The sequence below is a fragment of the Natator depressus genome, chromosome 1 (assembly GCF_965152275.1).
Source record: "Natator depressus isolate rNatDep1 chromosome 1, rNatDep2.hap1, whole genome shotgun sequence".
NCBI lineage: Eukaryota > Metazoa > Chordata > Testudines > Cheloniidae > Natator > Natator depressus.
This window is the reverse complement of record NC_134234.1, coordinates 160,070,881-160,089,882: the sequence shown is the minus strand read 5'-3', so window position 1 is coordinate 160,089,882 and position 19,002 is coordinate 160,070,881. Positions and strand designations below refer to the sequence as shown.

Below are 19,002 nucleotides of genomic sequence, written 5' to 3'. Positions count from 1 at the left end.
TGGTTAAATTCCTTGGTGTAATTTAGAGTATATTTTGCTATCAGGTAGCAAGGACAGAAAGAGCACTTGGGTCATGTAGTCTGATCCCTCTTGTATTGTGTGGGACTATTTCTATAAGGGCCTACTAAAAAGTTTCTTGTACCTTCCTTGAAGTGGCTGATACTGGCCACTGTCAGCATACTGGACTAGATATATCTCAACACTGATTCCGCATGGCAATTCGTATGTATTCACTACCTCACTCCCAGTCTGTCTGCAGTGATCGTACTTTCACTTCGTTCCACTCAGTTCCCATCCTATTGCTCTTAAAGTTAAGAAACTTTTGCCTCATGTCTAACTTAAGCTTTCCTTCTCCTTCTTTAGCTTCGAGGCATTGCTATTGTTCCTTGTCCTTCCATCTTCCAAAACGGTATAATCCTCTGCCTTCCTTTAGACTGTTAGCTTGAATTTATTTATAGACTATGAGAACGGCCACTGTAGACTAATTATTTTTGCTATGCTCATATATCTGCAAGGGCGTAAAATTTGTCAATAGTTAAAAAAAAAAAGTTACTTTACAGTTCCACAAACAGATCATCAACTGGATCTTTGTGCAGAGGATCATTCATGTTAGTAGTTCCAAAGTTGCTACTAATAAGATAAACTAAGTAAAAATCTAATGCTGAAATAAGTTAACAGATCCTCCTCCTTGACTGTATCTAGGACACTCCTTTGTGTACAACATTACTGCACCCTGTATTTGGCAGGCGTACCAAAGTTTTAATTTCTTGTAAAGATGATTGTTCTCTATTTCCAAACCAACATGATTTCTCTGCAGCCTTTTAGCCTTGATTAGTTGGCAAAATCAATATTAGTTTAATGAATTTGAATATTTCTAGAGATACTGCTTATCTATCAGCCTTCCTCTTCTAGGGTGACTGATTTAACTGGATACGAGCCCCAAGACTTGATAGAGAAGACCCTCTACCACCATGTCCATGGCTGCGATGTCTTCCATTTACGATATGCTCACCATCTCTGTAAGTAATTGGCATAAAGTGACTGGCTCAAACCTTCAGCTTAGTCAGTAGGGTCAGGAGTTCTGCAGACAATGGCACAGTGGTGCAAGGAAAACAAATCTGAAAAGGGGCAGATCTCAAGTGCTCAGCACCCATAATTGAGACCAGATTTTCAAAAATACTCAGCTCCCATTCAGGAAGCAATTAAATGGTCTGATTTTTAAATGAGCTCATCACCCAATATGCTCTGTTCTTTTCAAAATATATTTGGCTACCTATTTTGCTGCCCAAATGGGAGCAGAGCTGTTTTGAAAATCTGTCCCTGATTGTGAAAAAAATCTGTCTCTTAATGGTCTTAGTTTGGAAAAAAAAAAAAGTTATGCAACAGTTCCATTGATTTTTGCAAGTACATTGGTAATAATCAGCGTGTGTTTGAAATGTTGGATGTAAAACCAAAGAATTCTGAGATGCATGTTCCTTAGTAGTATGTGGATGAGTTCTGAAAACAGAGTGTCAGGAGAAACAGGTACATGATTAGTAATTCCCCACTGACAAGAGGGCAATTGATCACCTCCTCAAACATCTGTACTTAGTTTATTCACTGAAATAGTCACACAGTAGCATTATTTATTTATTTATTTATTTATTTAATTTTTCCAGAAGCAAATTGGAGGAATAGAAATTTTTTCTGATATGGCTCAGACTTCCACGCCCAACTCTTACCACATACACTAATTATGTAAACAAACAACCCAAAAGAAAAGACAAAAGAAACCCAAACCATTGCTAATGAATTGGTTTCCAGATTGCTACCATTGGTTTAAAACAACCAGAAAGAAACCATCCTTACCCTCTCTGAAGAAGAGTCAATCCCTTATGTTACTGTGTGATATTAATGAAGATCTGGAATATATATAAGAACTATATAGGAAGATGACCTTACTGTACTTAGAGCAAGTAAATAGTGAATGACTTTATATCAAATTCTGTTGACTCCAATGGGAGTTATGCACAGGAAGGCAAAAATTGACTCTAAATATGTTGGCATTTTCCAAAGAATGAGTGGAAGCTCAGACCTGCTAAGTCACATTATTTCCTACTGGCTTTTATTTTTAGTCTCCTCTTTTATGAAAGATCAAAAACTCTTTATATCCTTAGTTCCTTCCTATGGCATCTGACTGCTCACCTGCACAAGCCAATGCTCATTTTCCCCCTCTGATATTATTTGAGATAGCGATGTAAAACAGTAGAAATAATTCTGATAAAGCTATGATCTTCTTCTGAAAAACAGTATCTCACCTTTACAACACAGTCATGATCATCAGAACCCATAGCATCAGAACTCATTCTGGCAATGGAAGGCAATAGCTGATACTTTGGTCCAGTTTTGTAAATAAGATTTGGGTGGTGCATGAGTGGAATTTTAAAATACAGAGATATGACTAAGCTACTTAGTTAAAAATACTGATCTGGATGCTATAACTGAACTATAAAGATAAAAAATTACAAAGTTTAGAAACAAGTTTAGAAGAAATATAAAGAGACGCATATATAAATTACAAGGTCTGACGAGTTAAAGTAACCAAGGGCCAAGGAGAAAACGTCAAAATACTTGGGGAACAATAGGAACAGTAAAAAAGCATGGCATGAATAGCGAGTAATAAGAATGATGAAAACAGATGTAAAATGTACAAACTTCTGTGCCTCCAGAGAGCACTATTATAACCCCCCCACCATCCATCAGCAAACATCTGACGAGTATGAACAGTAGAAAGTTGTCAGGTCTGAATGTACACAATTTAGCATTCTATGAAACAGTCTGATGATTAAGTGTCACCTGACGTTAATCTGGAGAGAAAAAAATCTTACACCTGATTAGGGAATTAAAAAAACAAAACCGTATACTGAGATAAGCTCTTCCAAAATAAACTCAAAAACTATAAGACAAGCATTAGAGAGAGCCATGAAGGAAACAATAAAACTAGAAGTATAACGGGTGTAATAAGAACAGCAAGACTAGTAGATGTGAGAAGTTTGCTGAAGATATGCTGATATAAAAATAGTTTCCTGTTTGAAACATTTGGTAGCTTCCAGGTTGAAGAAAAAAATGTTGACATTTCAGAGGGTTTACTTATTTCTATAATGCCATCGGTGTGCAGGGAATTGCTGTACAAAGGAGGAAATTTGCCATTCAGCTAATGGGTCCCTGCCTAAGGAGCTGATAGTCTTCAAAACCGGACAAGTGAAGCCATTACAATGCAAACAAAATACTCCTAGCCTCAGCTGTGTCTTTTCTCTTGAGCCTTCTTCCTTTGTAGGGAGGGTTCAGTGCACCAAAAATGTTATAATCTCATTGTTTCTGCTCCACAAATTGCTGCCAGTTTGTCCAGGAACTGGATCCTTATGCCAGGGCAGACAAAGTACAAGCCCCAGCTGCTCCCTGGAAGGGAACCTCACAGGTACAACGCCCAGTATAATGGAGGAAGTGCAGGTTAAACTCTGCACCACCTTGAGCCTCTTGTCTCCCAGTGTAATGCTCAAGACTTTCAGCAAAGCTTCACTGCTCTTCCAGGCAGCTAGGGCGCTTTAAAGGGCTGCTATTCTGTCAGGGCACCATCCACTGATCATGCAGTTGTAGGGAATCCAGTGGATTGCTGAGTGGTCTGATCTGGGGAAGCTTAGACAATTACTGTTGCAAGTGTAGGATTGAAAGGCCAATTTACCTGTAGTTGTGGCCTTGAGCACAGGCTGGTGAATGATGCATTTCAGTGAAACCTATAGAGCCTTTTAAAATAGCCATTTATGACAGACCAAATCGGCCAGCCCATGTAAGCCAATCTTTTCAGCCTGCACGCTCAACCAGGCAGGGAACCACAACAGAGAAACAGCCATTCACAAATGGCAGAAGAAAGCTGTAAACTGAACAGCCAAGAGTAAAAAGCTGCTGAATCCTATCCAACTGATTGCACTGAGGGTCACTTGGGCCTGCACAAGTTGGCTTGGTAATAGACACTTCTCACCCAGAAAGACATGGCTGAGGTCTCTTTGTCAGCAGCTCACAGGGCAATTTAATGCAGGGTCAACTGCGAACTGATCTAACATTCTGTATTAGAATCGTGGCCACTATCCTTTGTCCAACGAGATGCTTTCCTCAAAGACTGCCAAAAAGAAGAACACAGGAGAGACAAGGCTTATATATACTTGGGAAGTGAAGCTGGAGTACTATATTTAGTCTTCAATTCTTTTGCAACCTTTAAAACATTGTCTTAACAGAGGACCTAAAATAGGAATTAGGAAAATGAGAAGGCAACTGACAAAGGTGGAGCCCAGAACAACTCCGAATGCACAAAGAACACTGCTGTGGATACATGGAACAGAAGGTGCTCTACTAGTCTTAATTTATGCTTTGGAAACTAAGTAGCTAGATAATTCGAATTCGGGATAAGAGAAACCTGAGAATTAGACTAAGGGTATGACTACACTTTGAGCTGGGAATGTGATTCCTAGCTTGAGGAGACATACCAGTGCTAGCTCCGATCAAGCTAGTGCACTAAATATAGTGTAGCTGCGATGATGAGGGCTAGGCACCTTGAGTACACGCTTAGTGTCTGTGATGGGCATGTACTCGGCGTGGCTAGCCCCTCCTGTTCCTATGGGTACATTTTATTTTTAGCATGTTAGTTTGATGAGAGCTAGCATGAATATGTCTCCTTGAGCTGAGACTCACTTCCCCAGCTTCAAGTGTAGACATCCCCTGAGGTAGAGGAAGTTGCTTTTGGAAAAGTAGAGCCCATTGAAAAGCTCGCTCTCTCTCTCTCAGAAAATCAAAGCCAAAATGAGTGTGCGCCATTTGGGAGGCTTTGGGTTCTTTAGAGTACAGGTAAGCATGAAAGCATGATGCACAGAGATTTAACTGGACAACTCTGATTAGTAACATCACAGATGTAGACTAGCATTAATCAAAGTTGTGACACTAAATCCTAAAACAGGAAATTGAAGATGGGCTCCTTTGTTTTGTCCAAGACGTGAACCTTTGAATTAATGTATTGAGCTTATGGTTATAGAGAAATAGGACAACCTAACATGGTATAAAAGAAGCCAGATGACTAAAACGGGACTCTCAGGCTTGGCATCTACCATGATGGATTCCTGGTCTACCTCTCAAAGGATGCTGCAGTTTACCTTGGTTTCTTCAGAACGAAGATGGACTGTGTCTATTAGTGGAGGAGGAGCTGACTCCATAGCCAGAAAGATCTTGCAAGAGTAATTTTTGAGGGGATTTCCTGAGGAACTCCGGCAAGATAAACTTTTCTTCAAATCCAGTCTAATGAGTTACCACCTGTGTAAATGAAAATGAGAGGAACCTAATGTGAGATGACCCGTATACTGTAGATATTAGCATTCTGAAACTTCAGGGGGGTAGTACCAAGAACAAATGTTCTAATCCTTCCATGATTCATTTAACCCAAAGTTCTAGCTCAAGTATAGTAGTCAGTCTCTCTAACCAGGTATTTACAACATGCACATCACCGTGGCATCTGACCACTGTCAGAATTTACAAAAACATAATTAGTCCAAAGACTGAAAACCATGTCATTAACTACCAAATGGTAAAGAAAAGTGCTCTTCTATTCCACCCCTACTACTGGATACATCTCCATCAAAATAACCCCCTGTGAATACAAGTAATCGAATGAGTCCAAAAGTTTCATTTCAAGCGGTCGTTTTCTTCACTACCACTGGATTAAAGCAGAAAATTATTGCTTGTCTGGCCCACTTATTGGCCTGATCCTGCATTGAAAATCAGCCTAATTCCATCTGGGAACTTTACCATCCAGTTCAGTGGAATGCAGAATCAGGCCATTAGAGAGTAAGAGAGAATCTCTATTTCTTCATAGTGTATCATACAAACGTACTGCGAGTTGCCACTATTGGCTAAATCGGAGCATTTGAACACCACATACTGCCTTTTTGCTCAATGTAAAACAAATATTTGGTTGTATGGAAAAGGAGCAAGGTGGAGCTTCCCAGTAAGGCCTTCAGGGTCATGCAAGAATGTTCCAGAGCTGGAGTTATGGCTTTGTTGTGAAGCATTAGTTAAATCTCTGGCACTGAACCAGAGAGATCTGTGGAGAGGGAGCCAGACTAAACATTTGGAGATTGTCCCCAGCTCTAATTTTAGCATACCCCTTCACAGAAAAACCAAGCAGGGTGTTTAGAGGATTTACACCTCCAGTAAGAACTCTCCAGTAACTGATTTGCTTCCTGAGACTGCTCTTTATTTGTATGTTTAAGAAAAGAACCAAAGAACTGTACTTTAAATTTGTCATGTTAAAAAAATAAGCTCAGTCTTCAAAATACAAAGTTTACTTTCCAGACGGGAAAAAGAAATGCAGCCAAAAGTACATTACAAATGCTCAATCGTGTTTCAATCAGTCAATTGCAAATGCTTCCAAATACTTTGGTAAAATTAAAATAAAAGCAGTTCTCTCTCTGTTTCCAAATATTTTTGGATTCTTCAGACCTTTTTAAAAAAAAGCAGTCCAAAAGGTGGGGGTGGTTATTTGCACTTCCAGAAATAACGACTTTGTTATGATATGAGTGGAGAATAAATTGGGGGATAGAGGGCAGATGAAGATAAATAGTCTGTAATAAGATATTTGTACACAATTATGCAAAACCCAGAGAAACTATATAGAGGAGTGTGGTCTTTGCAGGGAAGTTCAGAGTTTGTAGGGGACAAGTTTCCTCTTTAAAAATAAATCACTGTAGGAGCTGGTCACAAGGTCAAGCAATGTGAAATACTCTTTGCATTATGTTCACAGTGTTGGTGAAAGGCCAAGTCACAACCAAGTACTATCGACTACTGTCCAAGCATGGAGGTTGGGTTTGGGTACAGAGCTATGCTACCATCGTGCATAACAGCCGTTCATCTCGGCCTCACTGCATAGTGAGTGTCAATTATGTCCTTACGTAAGTCAAAATATTTTGTACCAATAAAGACATTTATCAGTACTTAATGGATTACTAATTCAATCCTTTATCCAAGTTTATTGTATTAATCTCTTCTGGTATCATCTTATATATATACAATCTACAGCAATTTATCTTTCCCCACCACCTCCCTCTTTTACTTACAGTAAGTGACTGTATGAATGGCATATTGGGTAAAATGAGTGTGTATCCACTCTGATTAGATTTACACACTATTATCTTGCATTCTGAAGGATTCCAAAAATTTGGTGGTGAACATGTCACATTACTGGTAATTATTTGGGTTACAGGGGAGCCCAGTGGCTGTACTTGAGATCAGAGCCCCTGTATGCTAGGCAAAGTTTCTGACCTGATGAGTTTACAGTCTAACTAGACAAGACAGAAAGGGTGGGAGAAAGGAAGTATTATGCCCATTTTACAGGCAGGAAACTGAGGCACAGAGAAATTAAGTCACTTGCCTGAGGTCGCACAGCTGGTTAGGGCTCAACTCTTTTCTTGTATTTTCAAGTAACTGCCACAAAGCCTGTGCACATCTGTTGGCAGAATTTAGTTCTAGGTCATTTTCTCAGACAGAAATGGCTCCTAGCTATGGAAGAGAAGGAAAAGGTTTTGTCTGGTTATTCTTTCACCTGTCTGCTGTAAAACTTACTGAAAACACTGTCATTCCCCATGAAATTCAATCTTTATACTGTATGCTTTCATATTGCTGATGTTCAGCTCTCTTGCTATACCCTCTCACTTCCCTCCACTGAAATTTTTGGTAAGTCCAAAAGGAATGGCTTTTTTTTTTTTAAATCAGAACTTCAGCAATAAATGGAAAAACAAACCAGCACACCAAACAACAACACTGAAGCTCCACAGCTTAGTCTTAAATATCCTTATTTTTTTATACACAATTACCTATAAAATATTGTCTAAAAATCTGCTGTATCTATTGAACAGATAAATGTGAGAAAAGACCTCTCCAGGAAATTAAACCCTACTGGCTGATTCTGTGGTTTGGTTGTAGCAGATCATACTGGCAGAAGAATGACCTGGGTTCCCTTTTCTCTGTGTCAATATTCAGATGTGTCAGGGAAAAGACGAACTCATGCTTGAGGAAGATTGGAGGACACTGAACTGATCTTTGCCCTGCTGTTAGATCAGCCCCACACCAGCATTGTCTGTGGTTCCCAGGGCAAAGTGCCACAAGGATGGCTTAAAAAAAAAAAGAAAAAGAGAGAGAGAGCGCGAGCGAGCTTAAGTTCAGATGTTAAGGATGTTTAGTACCAAGTTTGTAATCTGGTGGAATTTTTTCAATCCATTTCCGTGGGAATAGGTTCAGGCCTTATCTCCCTCGCTCACGTTCCTCACCCACCACTGCAGACCAAATGAATATCTTGGATGGATAGTAATGAAAACGTGAAACTAAACCATTTTAAAATGATATTTTTCATCTGTGCAATGCATTAAAGTATTTAACCTATCACAATGATTCTTTTGCAGAGATATTGAGTACAAGGAACTTCAATTATCACTGGACCAGGTTACCATTTCTAAGTCACAGTTTTCATACAGAAACTCAATGTCTACCTCACAAGAAACAAGGAGAGTAGCAAAACCCAAAAGTAATAAAATGAAGGCAAAACTCAGAATGACTCCTTACCCGCAACAGGTAACTCTTTCAGTAACACCCAACTACAAGTAAAAAGGGCATTTGTGGGAGTAGCTTGGTCATCCTGAGATTAACTTGCTGCTAGTACAATGTGGCCAGTTAACACAAGGCTTGTCCTCTCTTGGGGGCACGAGAATGCCATCTTATGTAAATGGCACAGAAGAAATGGAGAAGGCACAGTATGGGGGAAGAAGAGGCTTAAGGATTATCAGGTTGTTAGTCAGAACTCAAAAGCTTTCAGATTTTAGGTAGTCAGATTAGTTACAAAAACTAAGGTTTTTTTTTTTTTAAGCAAAAAGAGAACAATGTAACACAGAACAGATGCTGTATGTTTAATCTGAGGTGTAAAAATGTACCAATTTTTGCTAACCAAGGTCTGGTTCCAAATGGATGCTGGCATCTTCCTCAGGCAGCAGAAGGTAGCCTAGTGGATAGGATGCTGACTTGGGATTTAGGAGACCTGGGATCAATTCCTGGCCTGCTGGGTCACCTTGGGCAAGTCACTTAGCCGCTCAGTGCTTCAGTTTCCCAATTTGTGAAATGGGGGATAAGAATATTAATCTTCTTTGTAAAGGTACTTTGAGATCTATAGATGATAAAAGTTGGATATTATTATTGATCAGGAATGAGAAAAAACTAGCACATGTACTTTATTGAACACAGTTGGAGCCAGTCAAACATTTGGAGGAAGTGTGTGTTGGGGTGTTTAACTGATTTAGAGAGGTTAGATCTTGACGTGCCACCATTCCAAAGCTTCCCATATTAATAAATAAATCTTTTTAACATAAGCAAATGACACTCATATGTCATTTAACCAAGACTTCAAAACAGGATTATATCCTCTGACGTCTAAGTACAACTATTGACCAAAACCTTTTACTATCCAAAATTATTCCTTAACATTAGGATGACTGAGGTTGTGCTGAAATTACATCAAAATAGTGTTTTGCTACTGTCTTTATTCAGTGACCTAACAATACTGTATGATATTTACATAGCAGCTCACATCCTGAAGGGATCTCCAAAGAGTTGCAAACCTCCCTTTGAAATGCAGCCATCTCTTGGATGGAGTGTATCATTTGGTTTACAATATTCCTCACACCATGTCCTTAACTGTCTCCAGTTAAAAACAGGGGAAATTTTAGATAGGCACAACTATCCAAGTAAGATTTCTGACTGAACACTAGGATTAATGCCCTAACTCTGGTGAAAAGTCACATGGGATTTTTAATGAAAAGTGGTCAGCAGCCTTGTTTTACATCATAGCCACTAATACAGTGCCTTTGTGGGGAACATTTACTCACTGCTGACTTACGGGGAAGAATGTCATCCACTGAGTCACCCACACCACTTTCCCCTGCAGCTTCCCAGTCCAAGTATTGATCTGTCCCAACCCTACTTAGTTTATGAGATTTAATGATGTCGCAGTTCCAGGTGGCATGGCTGGAGGCAACTACACTGGTGTGTAACATGGATGCATTTGAACACCTTTCTTTATTTTTCAGCAATACAGCTCATTCCAAACAGACAAACTGGAATGTGGCCAGGTTGGAAGCTGGAGATCCAGCCCTACAGCGAATGCTGGCACCATCCAAGAACAGAATTTCCATTCAGAAAACAGTGAACGTTTATATGCCCCCTCATATAGTTTGCCTTTCTCATACCATTATGGACACTTCCCTGTAGATTCTCATGTCTTCAGTAGCAAAAAACAAATGCTGACTTCTAAATTTGGGCAGTCTCAAGGATCACCTTGTGAAGTGGCTCGTTTTTTCTTGAGTACGTTGCAGACAAGTGGAGAGCGCCAATGGCATTATGCCAACTCTTTAGTACCTACCAGCCAGTCGCCGTCTAAAAATCTTCCCGATCAACCAATGAATATTGCACGTCATAATCTTGCACAGAGTTATGAAGGTGAGTGTTATCTTAAAAATAATAAGCTGCATAGCATTTGGAAGATGTTTTTAATGTGTACTTCTGAAATATGAAATACAGGATGTTTGCTAAAGACAGGAAAAATATATCTTTGGATGTAACGTGCAGCAAGTTTAAAAGGTACACTGTCATGGCATTTAGACCTACTTTTGTTTCGTTTGAACATTTGAACAGGAATGTTATCCAGTTTCAGAATGTCAATTTTTTTTTTTATTAAAGCCTTTAGTGGGTAAATTTTCACAAAAGCCAAGACTTGGCCTCCCTTTACAGGCACAACTCACATGCGTGTTTATGAAAGTTAGTTTGCAGGTGCAAAAATCTGGATTCAAATTGTGCCAGCATAATCAGAAAGAAGTGGAAGTACTCAGATGAAACCAAAATACAGGCATAATTGTACCCAAACAAAAGGGAGGCCATCCTTTTAAAAAATGTACCTATATTTGAAGTATTTGCCTTACTAGCTATATTAATGATAGTAAATGTAAGTGTTTTTAGGATTGAAGTCAATGGGAAATTGTCTTGATTACTAATTTTCTTTGGGCAATGTCTTCACGGATGGGAGTTGCACCATCTTTCCACACAGCTGGGGGCAGCTCAAATGCTTTGAAAGGAACACAGGGGATGTTGGCCTCTCCCACCGGGCAACTCACAAGAAGTGTACTTCCAAGGCTTTAGGAAATGTTAAATGAACGAAATCAAATCAAATAAGAAGTTGAAAATTCAGTCCAATCCTTGTGTGAAATAGGTTTTAAGTATTTCTCTGCTCAGTGTTTAACTGCATATACCACCCCGAAGAAAAGAAAAAACAGCTGTAATGAGAGCCTGCAGTAAGATGGATACACTGAAAACAACTAGTTAGGACTGATTAGCAGAGACATTACTGGGAGAAAGGAAGTTTGCCATTCTCCTATGGAATGTCTCCTCTGATGGAAAACATTGAGGAATAAAAGATAGGGAAAGACAGGTAGGATCAAAAGTTTTAGCGATCCCAGAGACATCACAGGATTATTCACTTAGGACCACTCACTGTGGCACCCAGCTCCTGAAGGAGGTGCTTGAAGATTGATTTTACTGTGCCTGACAAAGCGGGGTATCAAGTAACATCTGTGGCCTTGCACATCTCTTCTATGGAGGCCACAGCAGTCTCTGACCAGGATATTGCCATGCTTTTCAGTGAATGAGCCTTGATGACTTTGTATATCCAGGTTCCTGAGACTTTGCTTGTTTCCAATATACAACCATAAATCCACCTGGCAACGGAAGCTTTAGAGGACTTTTTACCATTGTATTTTAGGTGAAAAGAAACAATATTGAAGGTTTTCCATATTGTTTTCTTCAGTTTAAATACATTTTCTGAGCACTATGTACATCTAAGGTGTGCCAGACTCCTCTGATGAATGATGTGGACTTGCACAAGACGACAAGAGCAGAGTTTCTTAACTGGTGTGAAAAGGAGTATTTATTTCCAGAATAAAATTGAGAGATGCCCTAGGAACTATTTTGTCTTTGTGAAAGAAGCAACAGAGATCCTTATAGACAAAAATCATGAGGAGCTAAATCAGAGACGTACGGATAAAGGTGTATAACAATGTGCATTTCTATTAGGTGTGAAAGCCAAGGCCTTTTTGACCAAATTGATCATTTTTGCTTTTTCCTTTTTTTTTTTTTTTTTTTTTTAAATTTGCTCTGTTTTTGGATTAGGGGGATGGGGAAATATGTACAGAACAGCCATCCAATTTGCCAGAGCAAAAAAGTCTTATATTGAAATTGAACATGACTACAGGCAAATATATTACCTTTGATAGAATTTGGTATCTGCAGTAGGCTTCTAATAAGTATATGCAAGTCAAGAATAGAACAGAAAATATTGTGGCTCTCAAGGAAAGGAGACCCATCTGAAACTTTGAGTTTCTTATGCACATATTTATATTCTTCAGTTTCATAGCATATACATACCTCCGGTCCTCTTCTTCACAATGAAGAGAATGGAGTTTAGACCCAAGAATGTCTCTGGTTCTGAAATGGGTTTTAACGCATAAGACAGAAAATGTGGGATTTCTCCTGAAGACAGACATGTTTTGAAGAAAGTTTGGGAATTGAGCTCAGGTCTGGTCAGAGATCACTCATGTGTCTCATAGAAAAAGTTGATGGGAGGAGTTAGGAGTTGAGCCTCCCGGAGGGCACTGGGGATTTTATTTCTAACCTATTTCAGAATTTGCCTCCTCCATAGCCAGAATCAGACATGTTGCAATTGGCAAATAGGAGGCGTGGATCCTTGGAAGGGATCCCTTCCGTAGATTTGAATAGAATGGGAAGAAAGGAGCGTCTGATCTTGTTCACACTATCAGCTACTGCTTTTTCTATTGCTTCCCTGGACTGGTGAGAATGACTCAACTTTTAAGCAGAGAGGATCTGCTTAGAATCATTAACTGCAGTCCAAAGGAAAACCAAATACGATATCTGGCAACAGGGTTTGAGACCATGGCTGTTACAGCAAAGCACATTACTTCCATAGAGGCATCTGCCAAAAAGGACGTGGACGGAAGATGTGTTTTTCAGTATGAATTCTATTTTTTAAGATTCATCAGACCAAGCCATCAAATCTCTGGAAAAGTATGTAGCACAAAAAGCTGTCTGCAAATCAGATGACACTGTCTCAGAATCTTGTCTTCAGGCTTCTTCACCCTTCCTGCTGACTGGGGAAGAAGAAGAAATCCCTTCACAGAACATAACTGTCTTCAGCCAGGGAGGATCTTTCTGCAATATCTGATACAAAAGGAGCCAACTAGGACAGAAAACTTCAGTCCTGATCAGATTCTATTATCCACTCCACTGAACTCAAGTAGCCTGAAAAATATTAAGAGCCACAACCTGTGAAACAGATCTATGCTCTTCTTGGATAGTAAAAACCAGTGAACACCTAAGACTACTACTAATGGAAATATAGGCAATGCCTTCTTCAATAAAGCACACCTTACCAAATGCCTTGAAAAATGCAGTTCTCAAGAAGTCAACTCTTGTTCCTGAAGGTTTCTCCAACTACTGTTTCATTTCCAGCCTGCAGTTCCTGGGCAGAATAATTGAGGAAGTAATAACAACCAAGCTCCAACAACATGTGACATCAGACATCATCTTAGATGCCTCACACCCAGGGCTCAGACCAGGGCACAGCACACACATGGCTCTAGGGCAGGGGTTCTCAACCTGTGGCCCAATCAGCACACAGCTGCGGCCCATGTGACATCCTCTGGGCCATACCGGTAATATTGGATGTGGCCCACAATGGTAAATAGGCTGAAAACCACTGCTCTAGGGGCACTAAAAGATGATCCCTTCATGGCCAGTGACACTGGTTAGATCTCCATGTTCATGTCTTTGACACAGTGGACCACAAGGTACTAACTTGCCTATGTTACATAGCAGGGAGCAGCTGGCCCAGGACTACAGTGCCTCCAATGGTTCTTCTCTAGCAGAACGCAGGGAGTGGTGATGGTAAATTGCTCCTCCTCTCCGACGGCCCTCTCTTGCAGGAATCGATCCTGTTTTTCTTCAGTACCTTTGTGAGACCCCTGGGAGAGAAAGTGAGATGCCAAAGGCTCAGCTGCCAATAGTATGCTGATTATGGAGACAAGGCGGGTAAGGTAAATAGTATAACTGTCCTCCACATACATCTCATTCTCAACTGATGCAATCACGGATACTACTAAAATGTCAAGAATGCCTAGAGGAAGTAAGCTCTCGGATGAAGAGCAGATGGCTCAAGCTGAACCCAGGGGAAAGGCGTTGAAGAATTGGCCAAGACATTGTCTATGCCTTCCATTGAAGGCAAACAGCCCCCATTTGTCAAAGTAGTGTGAAACATTGAGGTCCTGTTTAACTCCTCGCTAAGCTTGGATGACCAGGAAGTATCCATTTCCAAAGCTGCTTTCTTTCACCTTCAGCTTGTGAGGAAACTTCATCCCTTCCTCCTGGATGAGCACCTGGCCACAGTAATCCATGCATGTGTCACCTCCAGGCTGTTTTACTGTAATTCATTACATCTGAAGTTGAATGTGAAGATGATGCACAGGCTTCGGCTGGTACAGAATGTGGCTGCCTACCTTCCCCATGGTTCAGGCCATGATGAGCACCTCAGACCTGTGCTCAGGTCCCTTTACTGGCTTCCAGTTGGCTTCCAATGCCATCTTAAGGTCTTGCTCCTAATTTTCAAACCAATTCAGATTAAGCCCCAGTTACATCAAAGATCTAATTTCAATCTATGAACCACCATGACAGCTGTGCTCGTCTGGGACAAAGCCCTCTTGGGGTGGAATCTGACTATGGAACAGTCTTCCAGAGGAGATCAAGTAAATCAAGATTCTGAACATCTTTTGGAAAAGTTGCAACACTGTCCTGTCATAGGGAGGACTGGGACCTTTAAGAGGGAACTGGTCCAGCTCACCTGTGCCTCATAACAGCCTCTTGATGGAGCCTGGTAAAGTGCTGGTGTTCCTGCTCTCTATAAAGAGCCAGAAGGGAAAACGGCATGGAAGAAGCAGCTGTGGCAGAGAAGAGAAGAACTCTAGTGATCAGGAGACCCCTGAGTGGGAGAAGGGTTTGGGCCAAAGCCAGAAGGCTGAGCTCCAGCGGGGAATAGCAGCTTTGTGAAGAGGAGACTGGGACAGAAGAAGAGCTCTGGATGTGGCAGAAGACACTAGGGCTGAGTATGAACTTGTGTTGAGATGACAGACTTTATTTTGGGATATTAAGGATTGTTTTTAATTGTTTCTGTTATTAAACCAGCCACAGGCAGTGGTGTCATTAGACACAAGACAGTCTGTGTAGAGTTCTTAAGGGGCTCAGATGAGGGAAACAGAGGCAGGGCACCACAGAGCCATGCCTGCACATCCTTTGTGAGAGGGCCTTTCCACCATAAGTGATGCTCAGTTTGATCACCTCTGTAATTACCAAATCTCTCCCACCCTTCTCTGTCCTGTCAAAACAACCCCTGCTCCAAGTAGAGTTTTGGCTTCATAAAGGGAGAAGTGCTGGAGACTTCAATGAAGCCCACTATGAACTTCGCTATTCATTTTACACAGAAGGTTCTTGGACATTATAGTGACAGGTAGTAGTATGAAAATGACAGATGCCTAAAATTATTCAAAGAGAGCTTTTCTTAGCGCCCCAAACTTTGCCAAGTGTTAGAGACTGGATTTTGCCCTCACCTGGAAACTTGCAGTGAGCTCTTAAAACATCCATGAATGGGAAAACACAGAGGTTGTACCTGATGTTATCTTAGAGGAGAGAACCATCCCTGATTTTGGTTTCCTCAAGCTAGGGCACAGCAGGCTGGACACTAGCGTTGTGATATTCATTATCTTTGTTGCCTCAGCTTTGGCAGGTGGCAACATTTAGCCCCCTGTAATTCTCGATCAAGCGATCCTCCCTCAGTTTCTGCAAATTTCCCTCTCTTAGTAGAGGAAGAGAAAAGAGAACAAAACCATAATTTCTGACCTCTAGTGGCTTTTGGTTTATTTGCCTTTTTTCTTAATCCCTTGGGCTTTCTGGGGGAAGATGCAGACAGCCATACGCTCGTGTAGGTTGTTTGGGGGCTGATCCCATTTTCCTTTGCCCAGGAACTTGAAGCAGGAACTACTCAGAATATAAGAAACTTGTACCATAATCATAATTCCCAATACACTATCCTGAGGTAATTGCTCTAGAAAAAAAGTACCTGTTTTAGCGCACAGGATGCAACAGAGGACTCTTTGCTGCCAAGGTGGCTGCATCTAATTTGTTGCTGACATGCCTCACGTCCCTTCAGGTGGAAATGGCCATTGAGAGGAGTCAGAGTCTGTTTGGCTTAGGATGGCTCCAGGTTCCTTTCCTTCCGGTGCTACGTGTGCTCTTAAATGGAGTGCAACTGTGTCTATCAGCTTCAGAGCCCTTTTTGCTAGCAGAGTGAAACTCAGTGAGTTGGGCACACTGAGAATAAAATATCTGGCTGCAGGTATTTCTTGCATATTGAGCACCATCTGGACTTTGATTGTGCTGTTCAGGTCTGCTCCACTCTCTCACGGTGGGAAAAGTGTATTCCTCAGAGTGGTTCCTAAGTGGGGAAAAAATTCCCCAGAGAAAAACAGAAAGAGGAGGAGGAAAAAGTGCTCAAAACTGCTGCAATTTTAAAAAGGGGCAATTTTTAAAATGCTGGAACCAATCATGGTCATTCTCAAGGTTGGAGGTAAGGTGCTTCTGTCAGTCTTTCCAGTGGGTGGGGCTGACACCCCAATGGTTCCTTTCAAATCTCTTGAGTTGTACCCAGTCTGTGAGGGAAAGAGTGCAATCACTCAGTGAGGATTTCTGGAGACATGATGCAGAATGGACCAGATTCACTGTTGCTGGTGTAGGTTGTGAACAGAGGCAAGTACAAGGGCCCTTCTGCAAAGCCATTGTGACTTTCTGTTGTAAGGCCCAATGTTAATTGTGCAACATCCTTTGTCTCACCTCTCCCAAACTGTCTGCCAGGCCTACTGGGAGAACTCACTCCCACTGGGGGAAGAGAAACTTGACAGGAAATGTGCACAGAATTAATGCATTGACTCCTAGCCATTGTAAAACAGCTTCTACTCCATCCAGTTGAACCCTGGAGAATGAGCAGTAAATGTCTCAGGCATTTCACTGTGCTTCTGATGTACTTGGGCGTCCTGCAGCTATGAGTTTGACAGCATTGGTTGAATCAATCCTGGTGTAAACTACTTCCCATGGCAGTATGATGCCCTGAGTTTGCTTTCAACCACTAAATTTCCCACTGAAAGCCATCCCATGAGAAGCCTCCACCAGGGTGACTTGGATTTGCAAAGACACTGGGCTAACTCTAGCCTCGTTCCAATAAATGTTTTGAGACCAAGCAAACAAAACAGAAGCTAGTGTATGTGTGACCAATAATGTTTTGTGCTCTGCTGCTCCAGAGACAGCTCGTTTAACTGACTACCCTAACCCATAAGCCACCTAGATGTTGCCTTACAAACAGGGAGGTAAACTAAACAGATTTAGCTTTAGCTTAAATCCATACTCCATAAATAAGAAAGGCCACAAATTAATAGCAAACTATAGCCATTAATAATAGAATGTAATAGACTACGTAAAAAACAAAAGTACATGATTGGGTTCTTGTATATCTTATGATACTGGCTAAGCCCCAGGTCTTTAAAATTGAGTTCTTAAGTTGCGGGAGAGGAGTTTTGTTTGGATGAAAGGAGGGTGCAAAAGGAAATAGGGCTTCTTCTGATAGAGGAGAATAGGGACAGGAGCTAAACTCTGCTCCAAAACTGCAGTAAAGAGGGCAGGTTTATTACATCTTAGGGCCTATCTAGACAGGGAAATTTACTGGCATAACGATACCAGTGTACTGCTACCAAGCAACATAAACTAACCTCCAAAAAACCACTTGTATTCCAGAATAAGAGTGTCCACACAAGGAGTTCTAGTGGTAAAATGATTGCACTATAATTATACCAGTAAATTTCCCTGTATAGACAAGCCCTTAGTGTTATAAGAATTAAACACTGCTTTCACTTGTGAACTAAGATGACATTTTGTCTATTAACAAAGTGTGTGCACTGTTTAGTGTGAAATTTACAAAAACATTAAAAACAGTATTTGAAAGTTAGTTTCTCCTTTTACTTATCTATCAAAAACTAAGTCCAGCATTCTGGACCAAATTCTTCTATTAGTTATGTGCTGCAACTCCCACTGAAATCAGTGGAAATTGTGCGTAGTTGATGGCTTCACTACTGTCTGCAGCAGTGCTGTGAATATTTTAGTTGCATTGATGTCAGCAATCACTACAGGGTGAGCCCTAAGTAAGGATATGCCTACACTGCAGCTGGCAGCGTGGTTCCCAGCATGGGTAGACAGACACAAGCTTGCTCTGTTTGAGCTAGCATGCTAAAAATAGCCGTGTAGCTGGAGGTAACAGATGCAGCAGCTTGGGCTAGCTGCCTGAGTACAATTCCACCCACACCTCCAGAGTACATACATGGGTGGCTACCCCCAAGCTACACTGCTGTTTTTCACATGAAAGCTCAAAAGCAAACCTAGCACATCTGTCTACCTGCACTGGGAAGCAGTCCCAGCTACAATGTAGACATAACCTATAAGATGTTGGGTAAAATTTCTGAAAGAGCCCATCCATTTTTCAAGTCACTTAGGAGCCTAACTCACACTTACTTCCAGTGAGACTAAGGGCTGGTCTACACTACTGCTTAAGTCAATGTAATTTATGTCGCACAGGGGTGTGAAAAAGCCACCCCGAGTGACATAAGTTACATCAACTTAAGTGCTGCCCACACCGGTGCTATGTCGGCAGGAGACGCTCTCCCACCATCATAGCTTCCAGCTCTTGCGGAGGTGGACAGGAGAGCGCTCTCCTGTCGGCATAGT

At 41.1% G+C, this 19,002-nt stretch overlaps 1 protein-coding gene across 1 annotated transcript in view; it reads left to right on the top strand.

Annotated features, from left to right (window-relative positions):
* SIM2 (SIM bHLH transcription factor 2) overlaps positions 1-19,002 on the top strand; it is a 73,793-nt gene that overhangs the window by 48,484 nt on the left and 6,307 nt on the right. The window contains exons 8-11 of the mRNA XM_074970160.1: positions 913-1,019; positions 6,824-6,971; positions 8,478-8,646; positions 10,152-10,560. Coding sequence (XP_074826261.1) covers positions 913-1,019; positions 6,824-6,971; positions 8,478-8,646; positions 10,152-10,560 — 833 coding nt within the window. The remainder of the gene's footprint in view (positions 1-912; positions 1,020-6,823; positions 6,972-8,477; positions 8,647-10,151; positions 10,561-19,002) is intronic.